General features: G+C 40.5%; 1 protein-coding gene across 8 annotated transcripts in view; it reads left to right on the top strand.

Annotated features, from left to right (window-relative positions):
* The window catches only part of UBE3D (ubiquitin protein ligase E3D), a 188048-nt gene that overhangs the window by 122128 nt on the left and 40772 nt on the right, over window positions 1-25148 (top strand). For 3 of the 8 annotated variants that reach the window (XM_070795782.1, XM_070795779.1, XM_070795784.1), the window contains one exon: window positions 10875-11162. The exons of 4 other annotated variants lie outside the window; for them this stretch is intronic. In XM_070795782.1, coding sequence (XP_070651883.1) covers window positions 10875-11117 — 243 coding nt within the window. In that variant the 3' untranslated portion in view covers window positions 11118-11162. Of the gene's footprint in view, window positions 1-10860; window positions 11163-25148 lie in introns of those variants that run through there. One more of the 8 variants, XM_070795780.1, reaches the window with a different exon arrangement.

Raw genomic sequence — 25148 nt, 5'->3', positions numbered from 1 at the left:
TAATGCAGAAGAGTTGATTAAATAAGACGTTTGTAGTCATATATTTAAAGTTGGAATAGATTTAGTTACTTAAGCCTTTGTTATAATAGTGTTTCCACAAGAAAATCAAATTCACATTACATCACCTAACATACAACTTCCTCCACCTCAAGAACATAATTTACCATATGTAAAAATACTGCTGCTATTTGGATTCCCTTGGATATCTTTATCCAGCATTTGTCTGAGAGAAAAATTGCCTTATGCATAATCTGAAATAATTGAAATAATTGGAAGTATAATGAGAGCCAACATTTAGAAGCTCCCTTGTGCTTCTTTCTGCTCTGCAAAATAAAATTATCACTGAATGTGTTCATGTTTTAAAATTTAAGCAGACTTGGTAGATTAATCTTGTTTTCTAAATGTGCAGAGGTAGTTATATAAGGTGGTTGGTGTCCCTAAAACAGGTGTTAAAAAATCTTTTTAAGCTTCCCGATATATTTGCATATTTATTATGATGAAGTGGTAATTTGCATTATAGAGCTGATTACAGAAATCAGTATCTCATTGAGCTATATTTTTAAAAATTCATATTATTTCTTGTTTCTCTGCTTTTTATGATACATGTAACACCATTAATAATGTTTTTAGACATCCCTGAGAGATTTGTAGACTTGTTTTAGTTTTTATTGTTGATAGCTATTGGCTTAAAAAAGAAAGTCATTCCTGTGTGTGGCTCCCAGGATCCATTTTAGCATCTGGCCAAATGTTGCACTTTTTACATGGATTCCACTCCATTTCTACATTCATGTTTAGAAGTCACAGTGAAAATTAAATGAAAAGTCTGAGAAAGAGATTGGGTAAATACTTTGGCCACCTGATGGGAAGAGCCGACTCACTTGAAAAAACTGATGCTGGGAAAGATTGACAGCAAGCGGAGAAGGGGGCAGCAGAGGGTGAGATGGTTAGATAACATCACTGACTGAAGGGACATGAGTTTGAGCTAACTCAGGAAGATCGTGAAGGACAGGAAAGCCTGGTGTGCTGCAGTCCATGGGTTCACAAAGAGTCAGACACAACGTAGCTACTGAACAACGAAAGCAAGCTGAGATTTCCTTCTTTAGGCTTCATAAAAGATTGGGAAAGTGTTCTGTCTTCTGACCTAGGGAACTAGGGAAGAAGGACCAATAATAAAGAAAGAACTTTCGTAAAAATTGCAAGGATGTTCAAAAGGTGCTGGGCAGGCAGAAAATATGACAGCGCTCCAGGGACATTTTTGTTAAAGTAGATTGAGTCATAAAGAAAATATATCCAGATTAAAAGAAAGGCGACTTTATTATTCTTTCTTCAAATCATATATTTTATTTTTTAAAGGAGGCTTTGTTTTCAGACATATCTGTGTCACTTAACCTTATCATTCAAATTTCTGTCCCCATGTGCATAGCAAATCTTGACTTTGGTAGGCCATAAACACAAAACCTAAGCAAATTAAATCTGGGGGGAGAAACTCATTTTCCTTATCCCCAACCTTGTGCTGACTTTTATCATGAGTGTCATCACTAGCTAACCCATTTCTCTACATGGAAAAATGGAAATTACTTTTCTCCTCCATGATGTGGGAACCTGCCAATTTTTCCTTTCTGATATAGGCTAGTCTCCTTTAGACATTGTTCTGATATTTCTGATATGTTTTTCTTTAGTCATCATTCTCTTATCTTACCAATAACCTGAAAATCATGTCCCTAAATTGGATCTCTTTGAAGAAAAAAAAAAAAGATGAGAACGTGAGCTCTGAGGCAGAGTGCCATGGTTCAACTGGAAGAAACAAGAATCCTTTAAAAAAAAAAAAAAAGCATTTCTCTCTAATTTTAAAAGAAATATATAGTAACTATTGGATATTTAAAAACAAAAATACCTAAAAAGGAAAAATAAAACTTCCAGAATCGTATCCTTCAGTATTAGCATTTAGTGTATTTCCTTCTGAAGTTTTCTCTACGTGCATGGATGGGAGAGCTCATGGTGTGTGGCGGAAGCTCAAGAGAGAAGGTAGTTGGTTTTACAAAACTAGTATATTTTTCATAATGTTAAATCCTGCTTTCTTCTTTTGTGGATTTAAGTTTCTTGTATCATTTAATAGATGTAGATTATTAAAAAAGGAAAGACTAGAGATCTGTTCAAGACAATTAGAGATACCAAGGGAACATTTCATGCAAAGATGGGTTCAATAAAGGACAGAAATGGTATGGACCTAACAGAAGCAGAAGATATTAAGAAGAGGTAGCAAGAATACACAGAAGAACTGTACAAAAAAGATCTTAATGACCCAGATAACTACAATGGTGTGATCACTCACCAGGAGCCAGACATCCTGGAATGTGAAGTGAAGTGGGCCTTAGAAAGCATCACTATGAACAAAGCTAGTGGAGGTGATGGAATTCCAGTTGAGCTATTTCAAATCCTGACAGATGATGCTGTGAAAGTGCTGCACTCAATATGCCAGCAAATCTGGAAAACTCAGCAGTGGCAACAGGACTGGAAAAGGTCAGTTTTCACTCCAATCCCAAAGAAAGGCAATGCCAAAGAATGCTCAAACTACCACACAATTGCACTCATCTCACACGCTAGTAAAGTAATGCTCAAAGTTCTCCAAGCCAGGCTTCAGCAATACATGAACCATGAACTTCCAGATGTTCAAGCTGGTTTTAGAAAAGGCAGGGGAACCAGAGATCAAATTGCCAACATCTGCTGGATCATGGAAAAAGCAAGAGAGTTCCAGAAAAACATCTATTTCTGCTTTATTGACTACACCAAAGCCTTTGACTATGTGGATCACAATAAACTGTGGAAAATTCTGAAAGAGATGGGAATACCAGACCACCTGACCTGCCTCTTGAGAAACCTATATGCAGGTCAGGAAGCAACAGTTAGAACTAGACATGGAACAACAGACTGGTTCCAAATAGGAAAAGGAGTACATCAAGGCTGTATATTGTCACCCTGCTTATTTAACTTATATGCAGAGTACCTCATGAGAAACGCTGGCCTGGAAGAAGCACAAGCTGGAATCAAGATTGCTGGGAGAAATATCAATAACCTCAGATATGCAGATGACACCACCCTTATGGCAGAAAGTGAAGAGGAACTAAAAGCCTCTTGATGAAAGTGAAAGAGGAGAGTGAAAAAGTTGGCTTAAAGCTCAACATTCAGAAAATGAAGATCATGGCATCTGGTCCCATCACTTCATGGGAAATAGATGGGGAAACAGTGGAAATAATGTCAGACTTTATTTGGGGGGCTCCAAAATCACTGCAGTCACTGCAGATGGTGACTGCAGCCATGAAATTAAAAGACGCTTACTCCTTGAAAGGAAAGTTATGACCAACCTAGATAGCATATTAAAAAGCAGAAATATTACTTTGCCAAAAAAGGTCCATCTAGTCAAGGCTATGGTTTTCCTGTGATCATGTATGGATGTGAGAGTTGGACTGTGAAGAAAGCTGAGCACCGAAGAATTGATGCTTTTGAACTGTGGTGTTGGAGTAGACTCTTGAGAGTCTCTTGGACCGCAAGGAGATCCAACCAGTCCATCCTAAAGGAGATCAGTCCTGGGTGTTCTTTGGAAGGACTGATGCTAAAGCTGAAACTCCAATACTTTGGCCACCTAATGCGAAGAGTTGACTCATTGGAAAAGACTCTGATGCTGGGAGGGATTGGGGGCAGGAGGAAAAGGGGACGACAGAGGATGAGATGGCTGGATGGCATCACCGACTCAATGGACATGAGTGTGGGTGAACTCCGGGAGTTGGTCATGGACAGGGAGGCCTGGCGTGGTGCAGTTCATGGGGTCTCAAAGAGTCAGACACGACTGAGCAACTGAACTGAACTGATCATTTGATAACAACAATAGCTAATATTTATTGAGTGTTTACAATATGGTAGTCACTCCTGTAAGCACTTTATACATATTAACTCATTGAATATTTTCTAGAGTCCCTAATATAAGTACTGTCAATGTCTACCTTTGTCACATGAGGAAACAGAATCACAGAAAGATTTTAAGTCACCCAGGTTCACAAAGCTTGTAAATGAGAGGGGTGAGATTCAAACTCAGATCTCACTCTAGAGTCTGTCTGTGGCTTTTCACTTTAGCAGTTGATTTCTGTCACTTTAAAACATGATTTGTAATATCTATATGATATTCAATCATAAATAGTATTGATTTTTCTTCTTTTCCTTTAATGTTATATTTTTGTGAATAGTTTCTCTGGCCATTAGTGTGATTTTCAAACATAATATTTAGTGACTGCATAATGTTCATTTGTATGAATATTTGCATGAAGCCTGAGTCTGTTTCCAGTTTTTAATATGATAAAAACAGAGTTGTTCTCTGGGCCTGGGGTTAAAGCATCTTTGGGGTTATGGTCTCCCCACCATAGCCATGACAAAGGGCCTTGTCTGAGGAGTCTGTGCCAAGGGAACAAAAGATGCTCCACAGTTTACATAGACAAGAGATAATTGTGATAAACCGATTTCTGGAACATCAAGAGAAATTTGATCATTCTGAACCACCTCCAAAGGCAGGCAAAACAAACCTTTTATGGCCTGTGTCCTGGCTTCCCTACCATCCTGCAAAGAGGCAAATGGAACAAATGAGCAGGAAAATCAGAATATAGGCAAAGAAAATATCAGCGTTGCTTTCCCAGCAGAGTGCAGGCAGCTTTGTGACAAAGATAATTCATACAGAGGAGGGTCTTGGCGATGCCCGGCAGTGGAAGGGGCATGTCTTGATCTTTAAAAATGTGAAAAGCTGAAGCAGAAAGAGAAGACTCTTATTTGCCCAGATAAACGGAAAACAGGGATCAGGAGGCCTGGCACAAAGGAGTCCTGTTAAATTCTGGGCAGAACTTGGCCTGCTGTTTGATGGGGACTCCAGCTTACCATATTTACAGAAATAATTGAAAAGAATCTCTGAAGTTCTAAGAATAAAGCTCAGGTCCAGATCACACTGAAGTCTTGGACTGAAGACTCAGGAATTGGGTCTTTTTAAAATATGGCCAAAGGATATAATAAATCTCTGGTCCTCTTATAAACTCACTGCAGGGGCAGTCTCAATGCAAGTAAAGCACCACTCGTATTTTTGGGAAGGTGGTGTCCTTTAACCCTAGTGGTAACCTTATCAGGATGTCCACATTGTCTTCTTGAGGGCTAAGAAGGGAGGAGGTGCTGTACTTGTAGCCATTGTCACTGCCTCAAGCTTGCATTGTTGGTTCAGCTGTGTTCAACTCTTTGCGACCCTACGTACTATAGCCCACCAGGCTCCTCTGTCCATGGGATTCTCCAAGCAAGAATATTGAGGTGGGTTGCCATGCCCTTCTCCAGGGAATCTTCTTGACCCAGGGGTTTAACCCATGCCTCATGTCTCCTGCATTGGCAGGAGGGTTCTTTGAGATGGATCTGGCCCTCTTTGTGAACATAACCTCAGGCATAAGCCCACCAAGCCAGATGTCATTAGAGCCAAGAATGGGGAAACCATTCAAGTCAATAACATTGATGCTGACCGAACGATGGTAACTAACATTCTCTATTCTATGATATTCTCAATGCACATCTTCAATCCACAGTTCATCAGAAATGAACTGTGTTCATCAACCTTAGCAAGTGCCATATACATACCTTTGTTGAATGGTGAGGAGGACAAGTATGACTGGAATCTTACCAGTTCACACTGGTGGTATACCAAACTACTTGAGGCCAGCATTGAACTGGATTACCATGTCTGACGGATGTCTCTATTTGAATGTCATATAAGGCAGGTTACAGATTGTCAGCTAGTTACTGTTAGTAACAGTGGATAGTGTAGGTCTGTAGGGCCGTGTCACACCACAGCTGAATGGGACTCATTCTCAATGGGCTCATTTAATAATGACCAGTAAAGATGAGACCAGTGATAACCATTAAAGATAAGATTCCATATCTTAGGAAAAACATGACCAGGAGGCCAACAAGGACTCTGACAGAGTTCTTAGTTAGGTTCAGTCAAGAACAAGGTGAAGGTTTAATTTAAATACTATAAAATTTCTACAGCCTCACTTAAATCAGGCAGTTAAACTTCAAAATATTTTTGAATGGATGGAAATTTTTTAAAGGAAACAAGTGATGACATTTTTAAAACGTAGAATAAGATGAAATATGTATATCTTAGGTTTACTTTTCCAGTTTATGTGAAGATTCTGTGATTTTAAAAATAAAACTAGTATCCTTCTGGACAAGGAATTTTTTTTTTTTTTTTTTTTTTTAGCAGTTGGTCCTTGTTGTTTATATGTGTGTGTGTGTCTGTATGTATATATATATATATATTTTTTTTTTCTTATTTTAATTTTGGCCACACCCAGTGATATATGGGACCTAGTTCCCATCCAGGGATCAAACCCAGGCCCTCTGTAGTAGAAGGCAGAGTCTTAACCACTGGACCGTTGAGGAAGTCCTTGGGCAAGGATTTTTTTTAAACATACTCTATAACCAGTAATTAATTGCTTACAAATTGCCTAGTCACTTTTCAGGTTATACAATAGAATTGAGAAGCAAAATACAGTGTTTAGAATTTGTGCTACTAGAGACTGAACAAACTAAAGTTACTCAGCAGTTTTCAGAAACAAATACAGCTTTTGGAAAAAAAATTAAAATTGTACTATAGGAATGTTCCTTATCTATAAGCCTTAGCTGAATATATAATCATTTTTGAAGTCAAGGGTTATGAATATTTTTAATGTTTTTTATTTTGCTACATTTTACCAAATTACTCTCCAGAAAGTTAATATCAATTTACTTTTCCACCAAAGTATGTTGTTTTATCAGTTAGTAGTTGAAAGCTCTTCAAGAGAAAGGCTGTACCTTTTTTGCTTTTATTACTGTGCATCTTGTCAGGTACAGTGTCTCACTTTATAATAGAAAGTCAGTAAATATTTTTGAATAAAGAAAGAAATGTGTTTAACAATGGCTGTTTTAAGACTTTTAAGTAGTTTTTTACCCCTCTGGCTTTTCTTTATATGCTGTATTGCATATGCATGTTTCTACTTAAGAAAGAAATTACCCTCTTTTCATTGCTTTACCTATTTTGAATTACCAGGTATGCAGGGAAGGTATAATTAACCTACAAAGAGTATTACAAAGCTTAATTTAAGGGGTTACAAAGAATCCAACATGACTAAGCAACTAGGCACAGTGTGGTACAGTACAACTATTGTTGTGTTGTTTGGTCACTCAGCTGTGTCCTACTCTTTGCAACCCCATGGACTGCAGCACACCAGGCTTCCCTGTCCTTCACCATCTCCCAGAGCGTGCTCAAACTCATGTCCATCAAGTCAGTGATGCCATACAACCGTCTCATCCTCTGTCATCCCCTTCTCCTCCCACCTTAAATCTTTCCCAGCATCAGGGTCTTATCTAATGAATCAGCTCTTTATATTAGGTGGCCAAAGTATTGGAATTTCAGCTTCAACATCAGTCCTTCCAATGAATATTCAGGATTGATTTCCTTTAGGATTGACTAGTTGGATCTCCTTTCAGTCCAAAGGACTCTAAAGAATCATCTCCAACAACACAATTCGAAAGCATTTCTTTGGTGCTCAGCCTTCTTTATAGTCCAACTCTCACATCCATACATGACTACTGGAAAAACCATAGCTTTGACTATATGGACCTTTGTCAGCAAAGTGATGTTTCTGCTTTTTAATACGTTGTCTAGGTTTGTCATAGCTTGTCTTCCAAAGAGCAAGTGTCTTTGAATTTCATGGCTGCAGTCAATATTTGGAGTGATTTTGGAGCCCAAGAAAAATAGTCTGTCGCTGTTTCCACTGTTTCCTCATCTGTATGCCATGAAATGATGGGACTGAATGCCTTGATCTTAGTTTTTTGAATGCTGAGTTTTAAGCCAGCTTTTTCACTCTCCTCTTTCACCTTCATCAAGAGGCTCTTTATTTCCTCTTCACTTTCTGCCATAAGGGTGGTGTCATCTGCATATCTGAGGTTATTGGTATTTTTCCCATCAGTCTTGATTCCAGCTTGTGGTTCATCCAGCCCTGCATTTCACATAATGTACTCTGCATATAAGTTAAATAAGTATGAACTGAAAGTCACTCAGTCATGTCTGACTCTTTGCAACCCCATGGACTGTACAGTCCTTGCAATTCTCTAGGCCAGAATACTGGAGTGGGTAGCCAAGGGATCCAGGGCATTATCCCACCCCAGGGATCGAACCCTGATCTGCACTGCAGACAGATTCTTTACCATCTGAGCAACCAGGGAAGCCCAAGTTAAAGAAACAGGGTGACAATAGACAACCTTGATGCACTTCTTTCCCAGTTTTGAACCATTCTATTGTTCCATGTTCAGTTCTAACTGTTTTCTTGACTTGCATACAGGTTTCTCAGGAGGCAGGTAAGGTAGTCTGGTATTGCCATCTCTAAGAATTTTCCACAGTTTGTTGTGATCCACATAGTCAGTGTCTTTAATGTAGTCAGTGAAGCAGAAGTAAATTTTTTTTTAAATTCTCTTGCTTTTTCTATGACCCACTGGATGTTAGCTGTTTGATTTCTGGCTCCTCTGCCTTTTCTAAGTCCAGCTTATACGCCTGGCAGTTCTTGGTTCATGTACCATTGAAGCTTAGCTTGGAGGATTTTGAGCATGACCTTGCTAGCTAGTACAACTATTATTTCTTCTTAATCACTAGTTAACCACTTCAGTGATGTCCCATCTTGTGTTTTGCCTTCTCCATTATATTTCTGATGTCAATTTTTATATTTTTTGTTTTCAGAAATACTGTTAGGTTCTTCAGATCTACCTGTAAGTTTTGAAAGTCTCATGTTCCCTGGGCATACATTTGATACTTGTTTTATTTCTTTATACATACTTATTATCTATTTGTCCATAATTAAAATCCCTTCCGCTCTGTGGATCTGATTCTATGCCTTGTTCCTGCTAAGCTGCTCACGTATAGGATAACTGTGCCGGCAAGCTCATGCTCTCCTTGAAACCTCATCTGTGGGAGTTCTTCGAGGCCTGGGTGGAAGGTATGATCCTGCAGAGAGGATTATTTGTGAGGCTCCATAAACATGGTGAATTCTAATTCCAAACGTGCACTAGTGTTGACCTGGGATTAGGAATTATCAGGGGTGCCTTTCCCCTGCTCCCCATGCCAGGCTCTGAGTCAAGACCAAGGCAGGCAAGCAGGCTCACCCACTGTCTGCTTCTAGAACATGGGTTTTTTGTTTCCCCAAGTTGTTCATTGCAAGGGAGAGGCAGGGATTCTGACCCAACCTCCTATTTTGCAGGGCCCCAGGCTTTTCCTCTGACTACCAAAATCCCACAAGCTAAAGCTCATACTCTAGACCTTCAAAATGGGAAGAGGCCTTAGGGAAACTCTTTCTTCAGCCCTGGCTTACTAGGAGGCACCGGATTCTTTTCCCGCCAGGGGATTCAGTTCTTCTTCTAACAGTTAAACTATGGGCTTTAATTTTTTTTTTTAATGTTTATTCAGCATATTTAGTCTTTTATACTGAGAGGACTTCTTCTGACATCAGGTCTACAGTATTGGAATTAGATCTTTTGTTTTCTTAAAAGAGAGATCTTTCTAAGGTCTTTCTGACCTACACTCATAGGTCAGTTTAATTTTCTAGGTCACAACCAAGAGCAGAGAAATATGTTAAAAGTAGCAGTAGATACCATTTTGAGTATGGAAGAATGCAGTGAGCTCTATGCCAAGTGTTATACAGGGGTGATTTTATTTAATCAACTATTACCATCACTATTCTGTGAGAGAAGTACTGTCATTCATGTGGCAAAGATGACACCTAAGCTTAGCAAGTTTCTTATGAATTGCCCAGGACCACAGAACTAATTGAAGGCAGGAGGAGAAGGGGATGACTGAGGATGAGATGGTGATGGCATCGCTGAGTCAATGCACATGAGTTTGAGCAAGCTTCGGGAATTGGTCATGGACAGGGGAGCTTGGCATGCTGCAGTCCGTGGGGTCACAAAGAGTTGGACACAACTGAGCGACTGAACTGAACAGGACTAATGGGCTTCCCCAGTGGCTCCGTGGTAAAGAATCCACCTGCAATGCAGAAGATTCAGAAACCCAGGTTTGATCCCTGGGTTAGGAAGATCCTCTGGAGGAGGAAATGGCAACCCATTCCAGTATTCTTGCCCAGAAAATCCCATGGACAGAGGAGTCTGGCGGGCTATAGACCATGGGGTCACAAATGAGTTGGACACGACTGAGCAACTAAACAACAACAAACATAACTAATAAGAAATTTATAATCTTGACCTTGGATCATCATGAAAAGGTTAAATTATGCCTGATGAAATCTTTTTAGACTTGGTACATTGCTATTTTTAAAGGCATCAAAATGTGTAATATATCTTAAATTTCCATTTAAATTGTGTTATTATAGATCAGCATGCTGTTACCCTATTAAAAAGATAAGCATATCAAAGGAGTAGTGAAGGCAATTTAACTTCCTTTCTTTACTACTTTGCCTCCTCAGAGAAAAATTACTCCTAGAATACTTCCCAAGGATTTTCTGAATATCAAATCCCAAAGCGCATTTATTAGCCTGGATGGGAAGGGAAACTTTGGTCACAGATTTTAGAGATTAATTGTGGATCCCTTTTGGTCCATAATTCATCCCAAAACACTTTTCTCCCACAACTTTAGCCAACTGTGTGGTATTTGGTTATAGTGTTAATATATAGTAGTTCTCTTTATGAAAATGTGTTTTTTTAATTTATATACTTTTTTTTCCCCAATTGAGCCTTAATGTTAGAAATCAGACTTGGAAAATGACTTTTCTTAGTAATTTCATATGGTGTTGTTTGAAGTCCTGTCTTCTCAGGTTGCTGCTGCTGCTGCTAAGTCACTTCAGTCGTGTCCGACTCTGTGCGACCCCCAAAGACGGCAGCCCACTAGGCTCTGCCGTCCCTGGGATTCTCCAGGCAAGAACACTGGAGTGGGTTGCCATTGCCTTCTCCATTGTGTGAAAGTGAAAAGTGAAAGTGAAGTCGCTCAGTCATGTCCCACTTGTAGAGACCCCATGGACTGCAGCCTACCAGGCTCCTCCATCCATGGGATTTTCTAGGCAAGAGTGCTGGAGTGGCTTGCCATTGCCTTCTCCGCTTCTCAGGTTAGTGAATGTTTATATTGAACCTTCTTGTGTGTGTGTGACATTGTTTCCTGTTTGGCAGTTTGGGGGTAGATGTTGAAATTGCCATGTCTGTGTTTTTCTCAAGCAAGTTTTCTCTCTCCTAGTCAGCCAGTTGTTTCTCCAAAGTAACCAGTCTTTATCAGTCCAGGAAAATGAAGAAAAAGGTTTCTGGGAAGACACTCTGTCCAAATCCAGAAAAATGGTTTCCCTAGGGTTTTGACTTCCTCTGTGCCAGGCTAGTCATTGAGATCCATGCTGCTGCCTCTGGGACCTCCACTGATGACCTTGACCTTGTAGTCATCTGCCCTCCCAGGTCAGGTTACTTTTATGGCCAGAAACTATAAAAAGAGCAGGAGTTGCCACCACTTTGGAACTTAACCCACCCCTCCCCTGACTTTCATCTCAGGAATTCTGTTTTTTCCTTGTGGGGCCGCCAACTTCCCTAGCCTTGGAAGCTCTTGCCTCAAGAGTAAGGAAGGCCAGGAGTTATGCTCATTAGGGTCTTTTCTGCACCTTCTATGCATGAGGTAAGGCCAGGACAGCAAAAGCCATCTTATAAGTTCTTTTATGAATGAATCCGTAGTAGCAAATAAAGACAGTGCACTGGTTTGTATCTCATTATACTGTAGTCCAGGAGATAGTGGAGGACAAAGGAGCCTGGCGTGCTGCAGTCCGTGGAGTTGCAGAGAGTAGGGCATGACTTAGCAACTGAATAACAATACCAAACCTTATGCTTCTGTGGTACTTTATCTAAGCTAAACTCGGAATCTGTTATGGAAAATGCTTTGGTATTCTTTTGAACTTTTTCATCAAGTAAACTCAGGTGTGTTTCTTAATGCCTGATAGCATCATTTTCTCATTTGTAAAGTGACTTTTAAAAACCTCATAATAGTTATGTCATGCATGTAAACAGCAAAAAAAGCTCAGATTTGTGAAGGGCTTGTGTGACAGTAAGCTTCAGTAGAGAAAAGATTTTGGCTTACCCTTTATTTCCCTGATAGAAGGGTAAATTTGTCTTGTCCCTTCAGAAACTAAATGATGACTCGAAGAGAGATATAAAACTGCAGCAAAAACTCAGTCATTACCTTAGTTTTCTTCCTGGCATTCACTGCTGTCTGTGCACTGGTCCCGCCTCCTCACTTTCTCCTCTTTTCCTTTTTCTTTCTTCCCGTTAGAGCCTCTGTGATCTCTCGAGAGAAGGTGGATATTCATTTTCTTTATAAGAATGTATTCCTTTCAATGCTAGGAAAAAGCATTAGAAAAAAAAATTCTCATTTTGTACTGTCATTTTGTTCCACGTCCTTTAGAAAAGGAGGAGAAAGCAAGATTTTTGAGGCAGAATCTTAGCTTTTCTCTTGGTCTCTAAGCGCCCCCTGTATCACTTCTCTACAGTCATCAGTGTTAGTTTTCAGGATCAGTGGGTAGAAACCAGATTTTAATAACTTCCGTGTCTGAGGTTGGCATGGAGGTGGGACAACTGAACATGCACAGGTGTTACCTGTAACTCCCCCAATTGGTTGTGTCATCCAGATATGAGCATACCTTCAGCTAACTTTCTCCAAGCAACAGATGGTACCTGTGTAAGTGCCCTTTCCATATGCTGGGGGTAGATCCCATTGTATTTGTTTTTCCTGTTTTAAAGTTATACTTGCAGTGTGTGCAGATGATATGTGTTTATAGTCATTTTCTTAAAACAGTACCATAAAATCTTTATCTGACTTGTATCTTCTTTTACTCGCCAACATCATTTTATCCACCCCAATACTTATATATCTCCCATTCAAGTCAGTGTTCCATACATGGGAGCTAAATAAAATACTAAGTAATTTACCAGTTATTAATATATTCTGAATGTGCCAGCACTCTATATGAGTTTATGGAAACAAAATGTATGCCCCATGGTCTTCTTTGTTGTCATCTTAAGGATGCTCTAGTAATATTCTTTAAGGTGTATTAATGTGAGGAGTAGAAAATTATTACATACTTAGATATTAGTAAACTTTCTACAGAAATGTCTGAATACTTTATGAACTTTGCTATATTTCATAATTAAATAAGACATCAAATACTAGATATTTAACGCGCAGAGTCTCGGAAATGATAGGTTCAGTAATCGATCCTTTTTTAAACGTGGACTCAGAAATCAGACAGGTGTGGTATGAAAGCTAAGCCCTTCTACATGCTGACTGTAAGACCCCTCTGAGCTTCTGTTTGTTCATCTGTATATTAATAGTATTAGTTACTTTATGAGAATTGTAATTAGAAAGTCAAAGAGTATATGACAGGTGCTTAGAGAAAGATAAATGCTAAGTAAGTGGTTCTTTTCTTTTATCCCTGTGATTATTCCCTCTATTTCTAATTTTGATCATCAACTTCTATTACTCTTGGAGACCTGGTCCCTAGTCTCTGCTGTCTATATACTACTCTAGTTCAACAAGCTATGTTATAAACCTGATATTAGGATCTATAAAGGATCCCAAAAAAGACTAAAATTAACTCCTGTGCTTTTATCACTTCCTGCTCAGGCTGCCATTGCCTACTATGACTGTAACTGCTGAAGTGTAGTTCCAAAGTTTCCAATGAGATCATAAATTCCTTGAAAACGGGAACATCACCTTATATAATTCACAGTGTCCAGAACATTGCTGCATGTCGGCCCAACTATTCAAGGAGAGAATAGCTTTAAAAATTCTAATTCCAGGGGACAGACCATATGGACAAGTAGAAATGGTTAGACTTGTGGAGAACTGGAGAGAGAGAGAGTGAACCAGCTGATTGCTGAGTACCTCTTAAACCCTGGGCTCTGTCAGCCTTCATTACCATGTGAAGTCAGAAGGTAAAAGCAGAGAAGAGAGATAGCAAACTTCAAATATAAAAACATCTTTTGGGGTGATCATTTTTCAGTACAATACTTATTTTTGGAGTGATACATTTGCACTTGTGTCTGTGTGTATGTGTGTGAGCATGTGCACGCACTCAGTTGTGTCTGACTCTGCAGCCCCATGGACGTATCTCGCCAGGTACTTGTTTTTAAAATCATCTAATTGTACTTGAATTTCGTACAAACCCACTCAGGCCCAGACAGTGATCCTGATGTTTATAACTGAATCTGTAAGAGTGATTGCTTAGCAAAAATATTCCTGCTAGCTGCTGCTAAGGTTTTAGCTTTTTTTTATGTGATCTCTTATAATCTACTTTTGCCATATTATAGCTTTAGGTTAATGCAACAGAAACCACATTATTTAGGCTCGTATCTTAGGGGCACAGAGTTCTAATTTGGGGTGAAAATGACCAAATATATTGCTTTCTAAGCTTTATTGCATTTTGCTAGTTCTCATTTTTTTCTACATCTCAAGTTATCAAACATTACAAAAAGGTTAAATGTCTTATTTATAAATATATGCCCTCACATCTTTATTGCCTGAGAAAAATGGAGGGGAGAGTATTTTTGGGGTGATTTTTAAAGAAAAAAATGTGGGCAACCCCTGGGGGTTTCTGATACATCTGTAAGCAGCACCTAGACCTCTGGGACGAAGATGAGCCTGTGAGATGCCAGGCAAACAGAAAAGATAATTTCCATTATCCTCTCAGAATGAGAAAGAATGGGCTCGGGCTCTTTTTTCCATGGCCACTTCCAATGCCTGGTCCTTATTTTCTTGCCACCAGCAGGCAAACATGAAGATGTTGAGAAGGCACGATGTATCTGTCATTTTGATTGTTAAACATGAAAGTAATAGAATGGCAACAGAGACAGTCAGGCGCAAGAGGGCTCTTGGCAGAATGCTATAAATTATTATTATTATTATTTCAATGAACAGTTTCACACCTTTGTTGAGATTTTACAGGGTATATTCTAATGGTAGTTTCAGCCTCACTGCTCTCAGCAGCAGAAGCCTTTCCTTGGGCAAACTAAGCAGACCACAGATTTCAAAAGCAGGTAGAAAGTAAAGCCACACTGCCTGAAGCCAAGTTAGAGGGTGAAGTCCACTCTGCGGGCCAGCTCCTCGCGCACCCTCCTCGTCTGCCCTGGTGTTTCCGACCTGCAGCCCTACCTGCAGAGCGTGGAAACCCTGGGCTTGCCGTTCCTATCTCTGGCCCAGTCTACTGACTTAACTTTGTTTTGCTCACTGGCACCTTTGGGAGTATGTTAAAGTTTTGGATCCTATCCCTAGAAAAATGTCTATCCACTTAGAATTCTGTCTGCAATGTCAGGGCATAGACTGCTCCACCACCACCATGGAACACATAAAGTAAAGCCCACCAGTCCAGACCCATTTATTCAGACTGCATCTTTTTCATGGTACACGAAGACCATGGCAGGAGACAAATGGAGACAAAATATGATAACCTCAACCACCTAAACATACTACACCCAAATCATTTAAGATTCTTTTTGGAATGAAACTGTAAGAGACGTAAAGTCTGGTTGTAGGTCTGTAGCCATGAGCTGGGTTGCATTTAAGACTTCTCTGGGCCTCAATTTCTCTAAAAAGATGGGATTAGACTGAATGTTTTTTGAGATCTTTTCCAGCTCTACAATACTCTCCAGTATTCTACAATTCAGTGAGCCAAATTGAGGTGAACAATGAAATCAATAATCCTCTCTGCAGCCAAGCATCAGTTCCTTTTGTTAAGTTTGGATTATTAAGTCTCGTTTTTTTTAGTCCAGTTATCTGTGTCCTTCTTTTCCTCTTCCATCATCTCCATCCACAAGCAAAAAGAAAATTGATTTTTATTTTCTTCCTTTTGTTTGACTTGTTTAAAGTGGTCGGCTATTTCCCCGAGTTAAGCTATCTCTAAATAAGTTTGGGCTCGATAGAAGGAAATATCATTGTGACAGGGAAGGATCACTGACAGGGTGCTGATGTAGAGGCTCATTCATGGAGGTAATGAATAATTGGGGTACATAAGCGAAGGAAGTAGGCACACAACTCAGAGAAGAGGGGGGAGGCTAGGACCGAGGGATGCACTACGATTTTCAACCCAGGTCTCCTCTACCTCCTTGAAATTAGTCTTGCCATTCTCTTTCTGAGAAAAAAAAAAAGAATGCCTGATTTGGATCAGTCCTATCTCCCAGGCTGTAAACTCCAGTCATGATAATGATGCTGCTAAAATTAGAATTTATGGTGCATTGACTTGGCATCAGGCACGGTAAAAGAAACCCTGTCAATTGGATCTCATTCAGTCCTAAGAACCACTCTTTGGGAAATGCTAGTCCTGCTTTTCACAGGAGGAAACTGAGGCTCAGAGAGGCCAAGTGAAAGCCAAATGAGCCTCATACCACAGAGCAAGAATCCTGGGCTGTTTTTTTTTTCTCCCGATGTAGCCCAAGCCCACTGGGCTGCCAGTTAATAACTAGCAAACAGTTGTGGATTTTACAGAGTGCTGTAAAACCACATCTGCCTTAGTGAATCTGCCTGCAGGCAGGTTTATTATTACTGCACCGCCTCATTTTCTGCAAGTAAATACAATTTGTGAGATAATTTTTGAAGTGAGAGCCTCGCCTAGAATAGAGGATAATTATTGACGTGTTTTTCAGGATAAAAAGGATTGCTTTTTCTTTTTTTTTCTTTTGGTTTTCTTTTAATTCATCACCCTGCCTGACACATTGGAGGAACCCAGTGAATATAGGGAGCAGAGACTAAGTGGATGCATGCATGGAGGAAAAGCAGGTCATTCTCCAAAGTTTAAATGAGCTGATTTTGCAGTAGCGAAACCAGAAGGCAAAACTTTGGCATTCCACACCAGTATGGCTTTATTGTCTGTATTGCAGGAACAAAATATCACATAACTTTGCACATAACTCTCTAAAGCTCTTGATAGGTTTTTTTAATATTCCATTTCCTAAATCCCTTTGTGCAGTTACAAGTAAAGTATTGTACCACTTTCGCTGGAAAAAGGACTAATTTCACATTGTAATGATTGCACCTGCTCTGTGACAAAACCTTGATGTTTTTTTTAAAAGCCATTTTCCAACTTAATAGCTCAAGGAAGAAGATTGTCCCTAGGGGAACTGGGACATAACTTTACAATTTACTCATTGTACAACTGTCCTTCAGTGCTGAAATGGGAGAGAAATAAGGATGAATGTGGAAGGAAAAAGCATAGAATAACTGACTAAGCTCGAAGGTCATTAATGACACTGAGAGGGGTAAAAATGATAAAGCGGACACAGAAAATCGTATTCTGTGAAAAATGAAATAGGATTGCTCTGAGCTGAAAGAAAAGTAAGGTAGAAAAAAAGGACAGTGGAAAGCTTTTTAGTGTGTCGGGGGTGGGAGGAAAGGGAGGACGGACTGCACTAAATGAGGATCTCTGAACTGGAGCCAGGGGACGGGTCCTAGCCCTTACCAGAACTTCAGAGCACATCCCTTTAAAAGTAGGTAAAAAACTAGTGAATATAACAAAAACAAATGGACTCACAGATACAGGGAACAAACTAGTGGTTACCAGTGGAGAGAGGGAAGAGGGAGTGGCATTTAGAGGTAGGGGATTAAGCATGCATGCTCAGTCATGTCCATCTCTTTGCGACCCCATGGACTGTAGCCTGTCAGGCTCCTCTGTTCATGGGATTCTCTAGGCAAGAACACTGGAGTGGGTTGCCATTTTCTTCTCCAAGGGGATTAAGAGGTTCAAACTATTCCATATAAAATTAGCTACAAGGATATGTTATAAACCCAAGGAATATAGCTAGTATTTTATATTACCTGTAAATGGGGTATAACCTTTAAAAATTGTGAATCACTGTATTGTATACTACAGCTTACATTCTATTGTACATCACCTATACTTCAATTAAAAAAATAAAAGTAGGTCTGAAAGGACACAAATTAGGAGAGAAGCCTGGTGTCCTGGAAACAATTTGTCTGTTCCCTAGGAAGACAGTCCAGCATTAGTTGGTCTGAACACAAGTGCCTGATTGATGGTCAGGAGACATAGCATTAGCCAGAGAAAGTTGCAAGTATAGGATGTGGGTTGAACCTTTCTGAGGGATAACAGGATAAAGCTCTTGGGCAGGTGGATTTCAGCCCTCTGATCACACAATGAGATCACACAATGAGTGTGAATGTCACGGTTCCACTTCTCGCTCCTGTCCACCTCTTGTTTCTACCTTCTTCATCCTCATTGGGAAAAGCAGTCATTGTTTAGAAGGCAGTGATGCTAGGGAAAACAGACGTCACTCATGTTGTAAAGTCTGACTGGTTGAGTTTAAATACTAGTCTCACCAGAAATAAAATGTCCCACATGGGGGCCGTATGCTGAGTTTAAAAGGCTGCTGAGAGAAATGCAGTAACCTTTCCTCTTTGCCTCTGTACTGCCTAGCTCAGATTCCTGATCGGTGTGCTCGTTTATGATGGTCGTTTTTATTTTCATATCACTGGAAATAAAATCAAAACCCAGTGGCTGCCTGAAGTGCTTGAGCCCTGGTAATTCAGTGTAGCAGCAGTATTCTGGCAGTGGGCTTTTTGCTCTGTCCCCTAATACCGCATTTCCAAGCCTCATTCTGGTCCTGTTACCAAGGAGGGAGATGATTAGCAAGTACAGTGACCCAGAGATTGTCTTGCATCGAGCTGAGAAATGAAAAGACTGTGTCACAAAACCCATTCATGTCCACTCTGGTTTTTCTTTGCCAAATGTTCTTGCTGTGACCTACTTCTTCAGGTAAGAAAAATGATTTTGCCAGCCTTCTGTGACACGGCGATGGTTGAACTGTTCCCAAGTGCCTTGGTGTAGGTGGCCTTGTGAGGATAAGCATTAATTATTTTCAGACTGCTGATGCATCACCTCTGGTGTCTATATTTGTCTTCTAAGAATGCATCATCACTCTCTAATTATAGGTGATCTTGTGGGATTAGATCTTTTGAGTTAGACTAGGATGACACAAAATGTGCATGGAAAGCAAAGCCTGGAAAACTTGCTGAGCTGTGGTCACTGTGTTTTGTGTGTGTGTGTGTTTATTGGAGTATAGTTGATTTACAATATTATGTTAGTTTCTGCTGTAAGCAAAGTGAATCAGTTATACATATATCTGTTCTTCAGATTCTTTTCCCATGTAGGTTATAATGGAGTATTGAGAAGAGTTCCCTGTGCTCATGGTCATTGTTAAGACCCCAGACGATGCCTTGGTGTTCAGAATAACATTTGGATCATCTTCACATTGTCATTGTCACCACCCGCCTAAATTTCTGCATGTTAGATCACTTGATGATTGTGCATGTCTTTAAAGTGTGCATTTTTGTCATGAAAATGGTTATCACCCAATTCTTATTCTTGGACTCTTATATTACACCAACTAGTAACTTTTTTAAAAAATCAAAATAACCATGGAATCCCCAGGACCCCACTCTGTCATAGTTACCTCCTCACAGGGCTGTGAAGGGCAGTGAGGGTCTCTGCCCCTCAGTCTCAACTTTGAGGCCTGTGAAGCAGTGCTGGGCAAAGCTGTAAGCAGTATAGTCTAAACCAAGTTCCTTTTCTGCCTGGGTGCTTTGCCCAGCAGGAGGGAAGTATTAGGAGTACTGGAGTTGAAAATATCAAAATTCCCAGTCTGTTTTTACCTCCATCCTATTAAACATTTTCTTTTTTTGATACCTGCATAGAAAACAACTAAGCCTGGGTTCTAGTTTTACTCGTTAATTTAATCATTTTTTCAATCCAGCTAACAAATATTTATGGAAAGCCTCCTGTGTGCAAGACCCCATGAAGGGATAGACAGAAATTTAGATAAGACATTACCATCCCACAAGCAAGTTTGCCTTTTGTGGGGGTGGATAAGAATGATTTTTTTTTTACTGAGAAAACAAAAATGCCAAGTGTCAGCAGGAAGAGGCATGTTGTGGCAAGGGCTGTTGAACATTCCATGGGGCTGTTGTTGCACGCAAGGTTTGGGAAATAAAAATCACCAGTGCTTTGTCTTTCTACAAACCCACCCTACAAGGTAGCTCCCTGGAATCAGCAGTTCAAGTGTTGAATGGATGATGAACAATGTTGAAGATGGTGGCCAAAGTGTAACAATGCTTTTCTTGCCTACCACCTACCACATCTAAAACTGTGCCGTTTAAACAGTGAAGTTGGGAAGTGGGGGAAGGACTGCATCCAATTTCACTCCCCTACTGGGCCGCAGATGTGCCCACAGGAACCAGGGTGCAGTGTGAGGCTGTCAGATTTCCAAAAGAACTTAGCTAATGGTCTTCGTTGCTCAGAGAGCTTGCCTCCCAGAGAATCAACACTAAGGTTAGAGACAAGCATGGAATTTCGGGCTTCTGAGAGCCTGTGAGGGATGCGGGTTTTTGAGGGCCATTTTTCTAACTTGGAGAGTTCTCATTTGCCCCTCCCAAAAGTTGAAGCAGCTAGTTATTCCTGCACAAAGGGAGAGAAAACAGACATGCATGCTTGTGTTAAAAGTCAGCTAGTTCAAACCTCAGGGAGAAGTTCTTGGTTGGGGAGAAGGCCAGAATATTGAAGAGGCTCAGCAGCATCTCCTCCAGAGGTGTTTCTTTTTTTTTTTTTAATTAATTTTATTTTATTTTTAAACTTTACATAATTGTATTAGTTTTGCCAAATATCAAAATGAATCTGCCACAGGTATACATGTGTTCCCCATCCTGAACCCTCCTCCCTCCTCCCTCCCCATACCATCCCTCTGGGTCGTCCCAGTGCACCAGCCCCAAGCATCCAGTATCGTGCATCAAACCTGGACTGGCATCTCGTTTCATACATGATATTTTACATGTTTCAATGCCATTCTCCCAAATCTTCCCACCCTCTCCCTCTCCCACAGAGTCCATAAGACTGTTCTATACATCAGTGTCTCTTTTGCTGTCTCGTACACAGGGTTCTTGTTACCATCTTTCTAAATTCCATATATATGCGTTAGTATACGGTATTGGTGTTTTTCCTTCTGGCTTACTTCACTCTGTATATTCTGTCTCTCGGATGGCTTAGGTGTATGGGTAATGGGAAAAGCTGACTCAGGGCTGCCTCCAGGCTTAGCATAAAATGTATTCTGGGTGCCACTGTAAGCATTAGGCAATGAAACTCACTGGCAGGAAGGCTAATAGTATACAGTTCAGATTCCCCCAAGGGAAAAATGTTTATGAAATTCAGCTTTAGTAACCTGAGTCATGAACTTGCTTTCTGCAAACATCAGAGTTAACAGCACCTGTACCATAAACTAGTTCATGCCATTGCATTTCTGGATCCATTTTTCTTTCCACTTAACAGCTTTTTACTTTGTACCAGAAATTCTGAGATGCAGAGAGAACCATGGAAATCAGCTGCCAGCTTGTTATTTGTGACCTATGAGACATAAGGAAGTCCTCACCCAGCTCCAAGCCCACCCCACCCCTTGGCTGCCTTGCATGAGACATTCTTGAGCTCAGAGTGATGGGCTGGAAAAAGCATGGTGTCCAGGGTGGATGATCAGATGCTTGGACTCCTGGGCCGGGCGGGCTCTCTGCCCCCACAGCTTCTTCACCCAGTCTGTCTGTGCACTGACTGCTTCGACATTTCCCCAAGGCCAAAATATAATTCATTCAAGAAGTTTTAAGTAGAGTAGCCCATGGCTTAAATTATACCAGTAGAAGAAGTGGGAGATGGAAGGGTATGTTTGAAGGGAGAATTGTAAAGATGACTTCTGATACCCCATCCATCTTTCCCCATTATTTTTTTGGACGTTTTTATGACAAGTTTTAATTTGTCTCTCCCTCCATTCAGTGAGACACAACAGCTAGATTGGACTGGAGTTGGTCATTTACCTTTCCCCAGGTCAGTTCTGCTCAAATACCCAGCAGGTTAGATTCTAGTTACAGGCTTCCCTGATGGCTCAGATGGTAAAGAATCTGCCTGCAGTGCGGAAGACTCAGGTTCAATCCCTGGGCTGGGAAGATGCTCGGGAGAAGGGAATGGTAACCCACTCCAGTATTCTTCCTGGAGAATTCCATGGACAGAAGAGCCTGGTGGGCTATTGTCCATGGGGATGGAAAGAATCAGACACGACTGAGTGACCAACACTTTTACGCTCACTAGATTCTAGTTAACTAGTTTTCCCTGAGTGCTCAGTTCATTTCAGTTGCTTAGTTGTGTCTAGCTCTTTGCAACCCCATGGACTGCAGCATGCCAGGCCTCCCTGTCCATCACCAACTCCCAGAATTTACTCAAACTCATGTCCATTGAGTTAGTGATGACATCCAACCATCTCATCCTCTGTCGTCCCCTTCTCCTCCTGCCTTCAAATTTCTCAGCATCAGGGTCTTTCCAATGAGTCAGCTCTTCACCTCAGGTGAGCAAAGTACTGGAACTTCAGCTTCAGGATCATCCTTCCAGTGAATGTTCAGGACTGATTTCCTTTAGGATTGACTGGTTTGATCTCCTTGCAATCCAAGGGACTCTCAAGAATCTTCTTCAACACCACAGTTCAAAAGCATCAATTCTTCGGCACTCAGCTTTCTTTATAGTCCAACTCTCATATCCATACATGACTACTGGAAAAACCATAGCTTTGACTAGACGGACCTTTGTTGGCAAAGTAATGTCTCTGCTTTTTAATATGCTGTCTAGATGGATCATAACTTTCCTTCCAAGGAGCAAGTGTCCTTTAATTTCATGGCTGCAGTCACCATCTGCAATGATTTTGGAGCCCCCCCAAAATAAAGTCTCTCACTGTTTCCATTGTTTCCACATCTATTTGCCAGGAAGTGATGGGACTGGATGCCATGATTTTAGTTTTTCAAATGTTGGGTTTTAAGCCAGCTTTTTCACTGGCTTTTCAGTTCCTCTTTGCTTTCTGCCATAAGGGTGATGTCCTCTGCATATCTGAGGTTATTGATATTTCTCCTGGCAATCTTGATTCCAGCTTATGCTTCATCCAGCACAGCATTGTGCATGATGTACTCTGCATATTAGTTAAATAAGCATGGTGACAATATACAGCCTTAACGTACTCCTTTCCCAATTTAGAACTAGTCCGTTGTTCCACATCTGGTTCTGTTGCTTCTTGACCTGCATACAGGTTTCTTAATAGGCAGGTAAGGTGGTCAGGTATTCCCATCTCTTGAAGAATTTTCCACAGTTTGTTGTGATCCACACAGTCAAAGGCTTTGGCATAGTCAATAAAGCAGAAATAGATGTTTTTCTGGAACTCTCTTGCTTTTTCGATGATCCAGTGGATGTTGGCAATTTGATCTCTGGTTCCTCTGCCTTTTCTAAATCCAGCTTGAACATCTGGAAGTTCTCAGTTCATGTAATGTCGAAGACTAGCTTGGAGAATTTTGAGCATTACTTTGCTAGTGTGTGAGATGAGTACAGTTGTGCTATAATTTGAACATTCTTTGGCATTGGCTTTCTTTGGGATTGGAATGAAAACTGACCTTTTCCAGTCCTGTGGCCACTGCTGAGTTTTCCAAATTTGCTGGCATATTGAGTGCAGCACTTTAACAGCATCATCTTTTAGTACTTGAAATAGTTCAGCTGGAATTCGATCACCTCCACTAGCTTTGTTTATAGTAATGCTTCCTAAGGCCCACTTGACTTTGTGCTCCAGGATGTCTGGCTCTAGGTGAGTGATAACACCATCATGGTTATCTGGATCATGAAGATTTTTTGTACAGTTTTGTGTATTCTTGCCACCTCTTCTTAATATTTTCGGCTTCTGTTAGGTTCATACTGCTTCTGTCCTTTATTGTGCCTGTCGTTGCATGAAATGTTCCCTTGGTATCTCTAATTTTCTTGAAGAGATCTCTAGTCTTTCCCATTCTGTTATTTTCCTCTATTTCTTTGCATTGATCACTGAGGAAGGCTTGCTATTCTTTGGAGCTCTGCATTCAGATGGTTATATCTTTCCTTTTCTCCTTTGCCCTTAGCTTCCGTGAGTGCAGACCTTGTTAAGAATAGAGTGTTCTGGTGTTTTTCTGAATGGTTACTATTCCCCTCTCCTCTCTGGAGGTTCAAGGGGATTTTTCTCCCATTTTTACTGTGAGAACATGGGTGGAGCCTCAGGAGGTAAATCTCATAAACCTGTAGGAATCATTATGACTGGATCCTTCCACAGTCCTTAACTCTGAGACTTTTCCACACTCAGCCTCCAACTGTTCCTCAACTGTGGCACAGGTTTCCTACCCCAGCTCTGGTTCCCTCTAGTGAACCTCTCCTCCAGTAAGCCGTGACTCCCTGCATTGCCCTGTCTCTCCAGCCTCAGTTTGCCCTGTTTCCTCTTCTTGCTTATGGATAGAAGAAAAGTTGCTAATTTTTAATTCTGTTCACCTTTTTACTCGTTAGGGTGGAGTAGTGACTTCCAAGCACCTTACATGTACAACTGGAACTTCCCCCAAGATTTTAAAATGTCAGTCAACATTAACTGAGCATGATTTGGATATGAAATGTGTTTATTGAACAGTTTAACTCATAGAATTGAAATATGAAAAATTTCCCCCTGATCTTGCCCTTTAGTTATACTTTGGGGTAAGGAGAGAGATTATTGAGTTCTTTTTTGTTTCTTTTGGTAATAATGAACATTCAGTAAGATGTTCAAATTTTATAATCGTTGTTACGTTTGAGTTTTGACCACTGTGTGTACACTAGGTTTCTCAGCCTTGGCACTGTTGACATTTTGGAATAGGGAGCTGGCCTATTAATCCATGACCTCTTGTCACTAGATGCCAATACCATCCCCTTCTGGGGGATGACAATCAAAGTGTCTCCTGCCATTACCACATGTTCCCGGGGCACCAAAACTGCCCCTGGTTGAGAACCACTGATGTACAAACACCCATTTAACTACCACCCAAAAAGAAGATAGAAATCATATCCATTCCTCCAAAAAGTTCCCTTCAGGCCTTTTCATTAATCCTCCCTCCCCTGAAACCACTGTCTCTCATTTCTATCATCACAGATTCATCTTGCCTATATTTGGACTTTGTAAATTAAATTATACAGTGTATACTATTTTTTGGGGGGGGTGTCTAGTCT

Source organism: Bos indicus, chromosome 9 (assembly GCF_029378745.1).
Source record: "Bos indicus isolate NIAB-ARS_2022 breed Sahiwal x Tharparkar chromosome 9, NIAB-ARS_B.indTharparkar_mat_pri_1.0, whole genome shotgun sequence".
NCBI classification, from domain to species: domain Eukaryota; kingdom Metazoa; phylum Chordata; class Mammalia; order Artiodactyla; family Bovidae; genus Bos; species Bos indicus.
The sequence above is the reverse complement of the archived record's forward strand: the minus strand, read 5'-3'. Positions and strand labels throughout refer to the sequence as shown.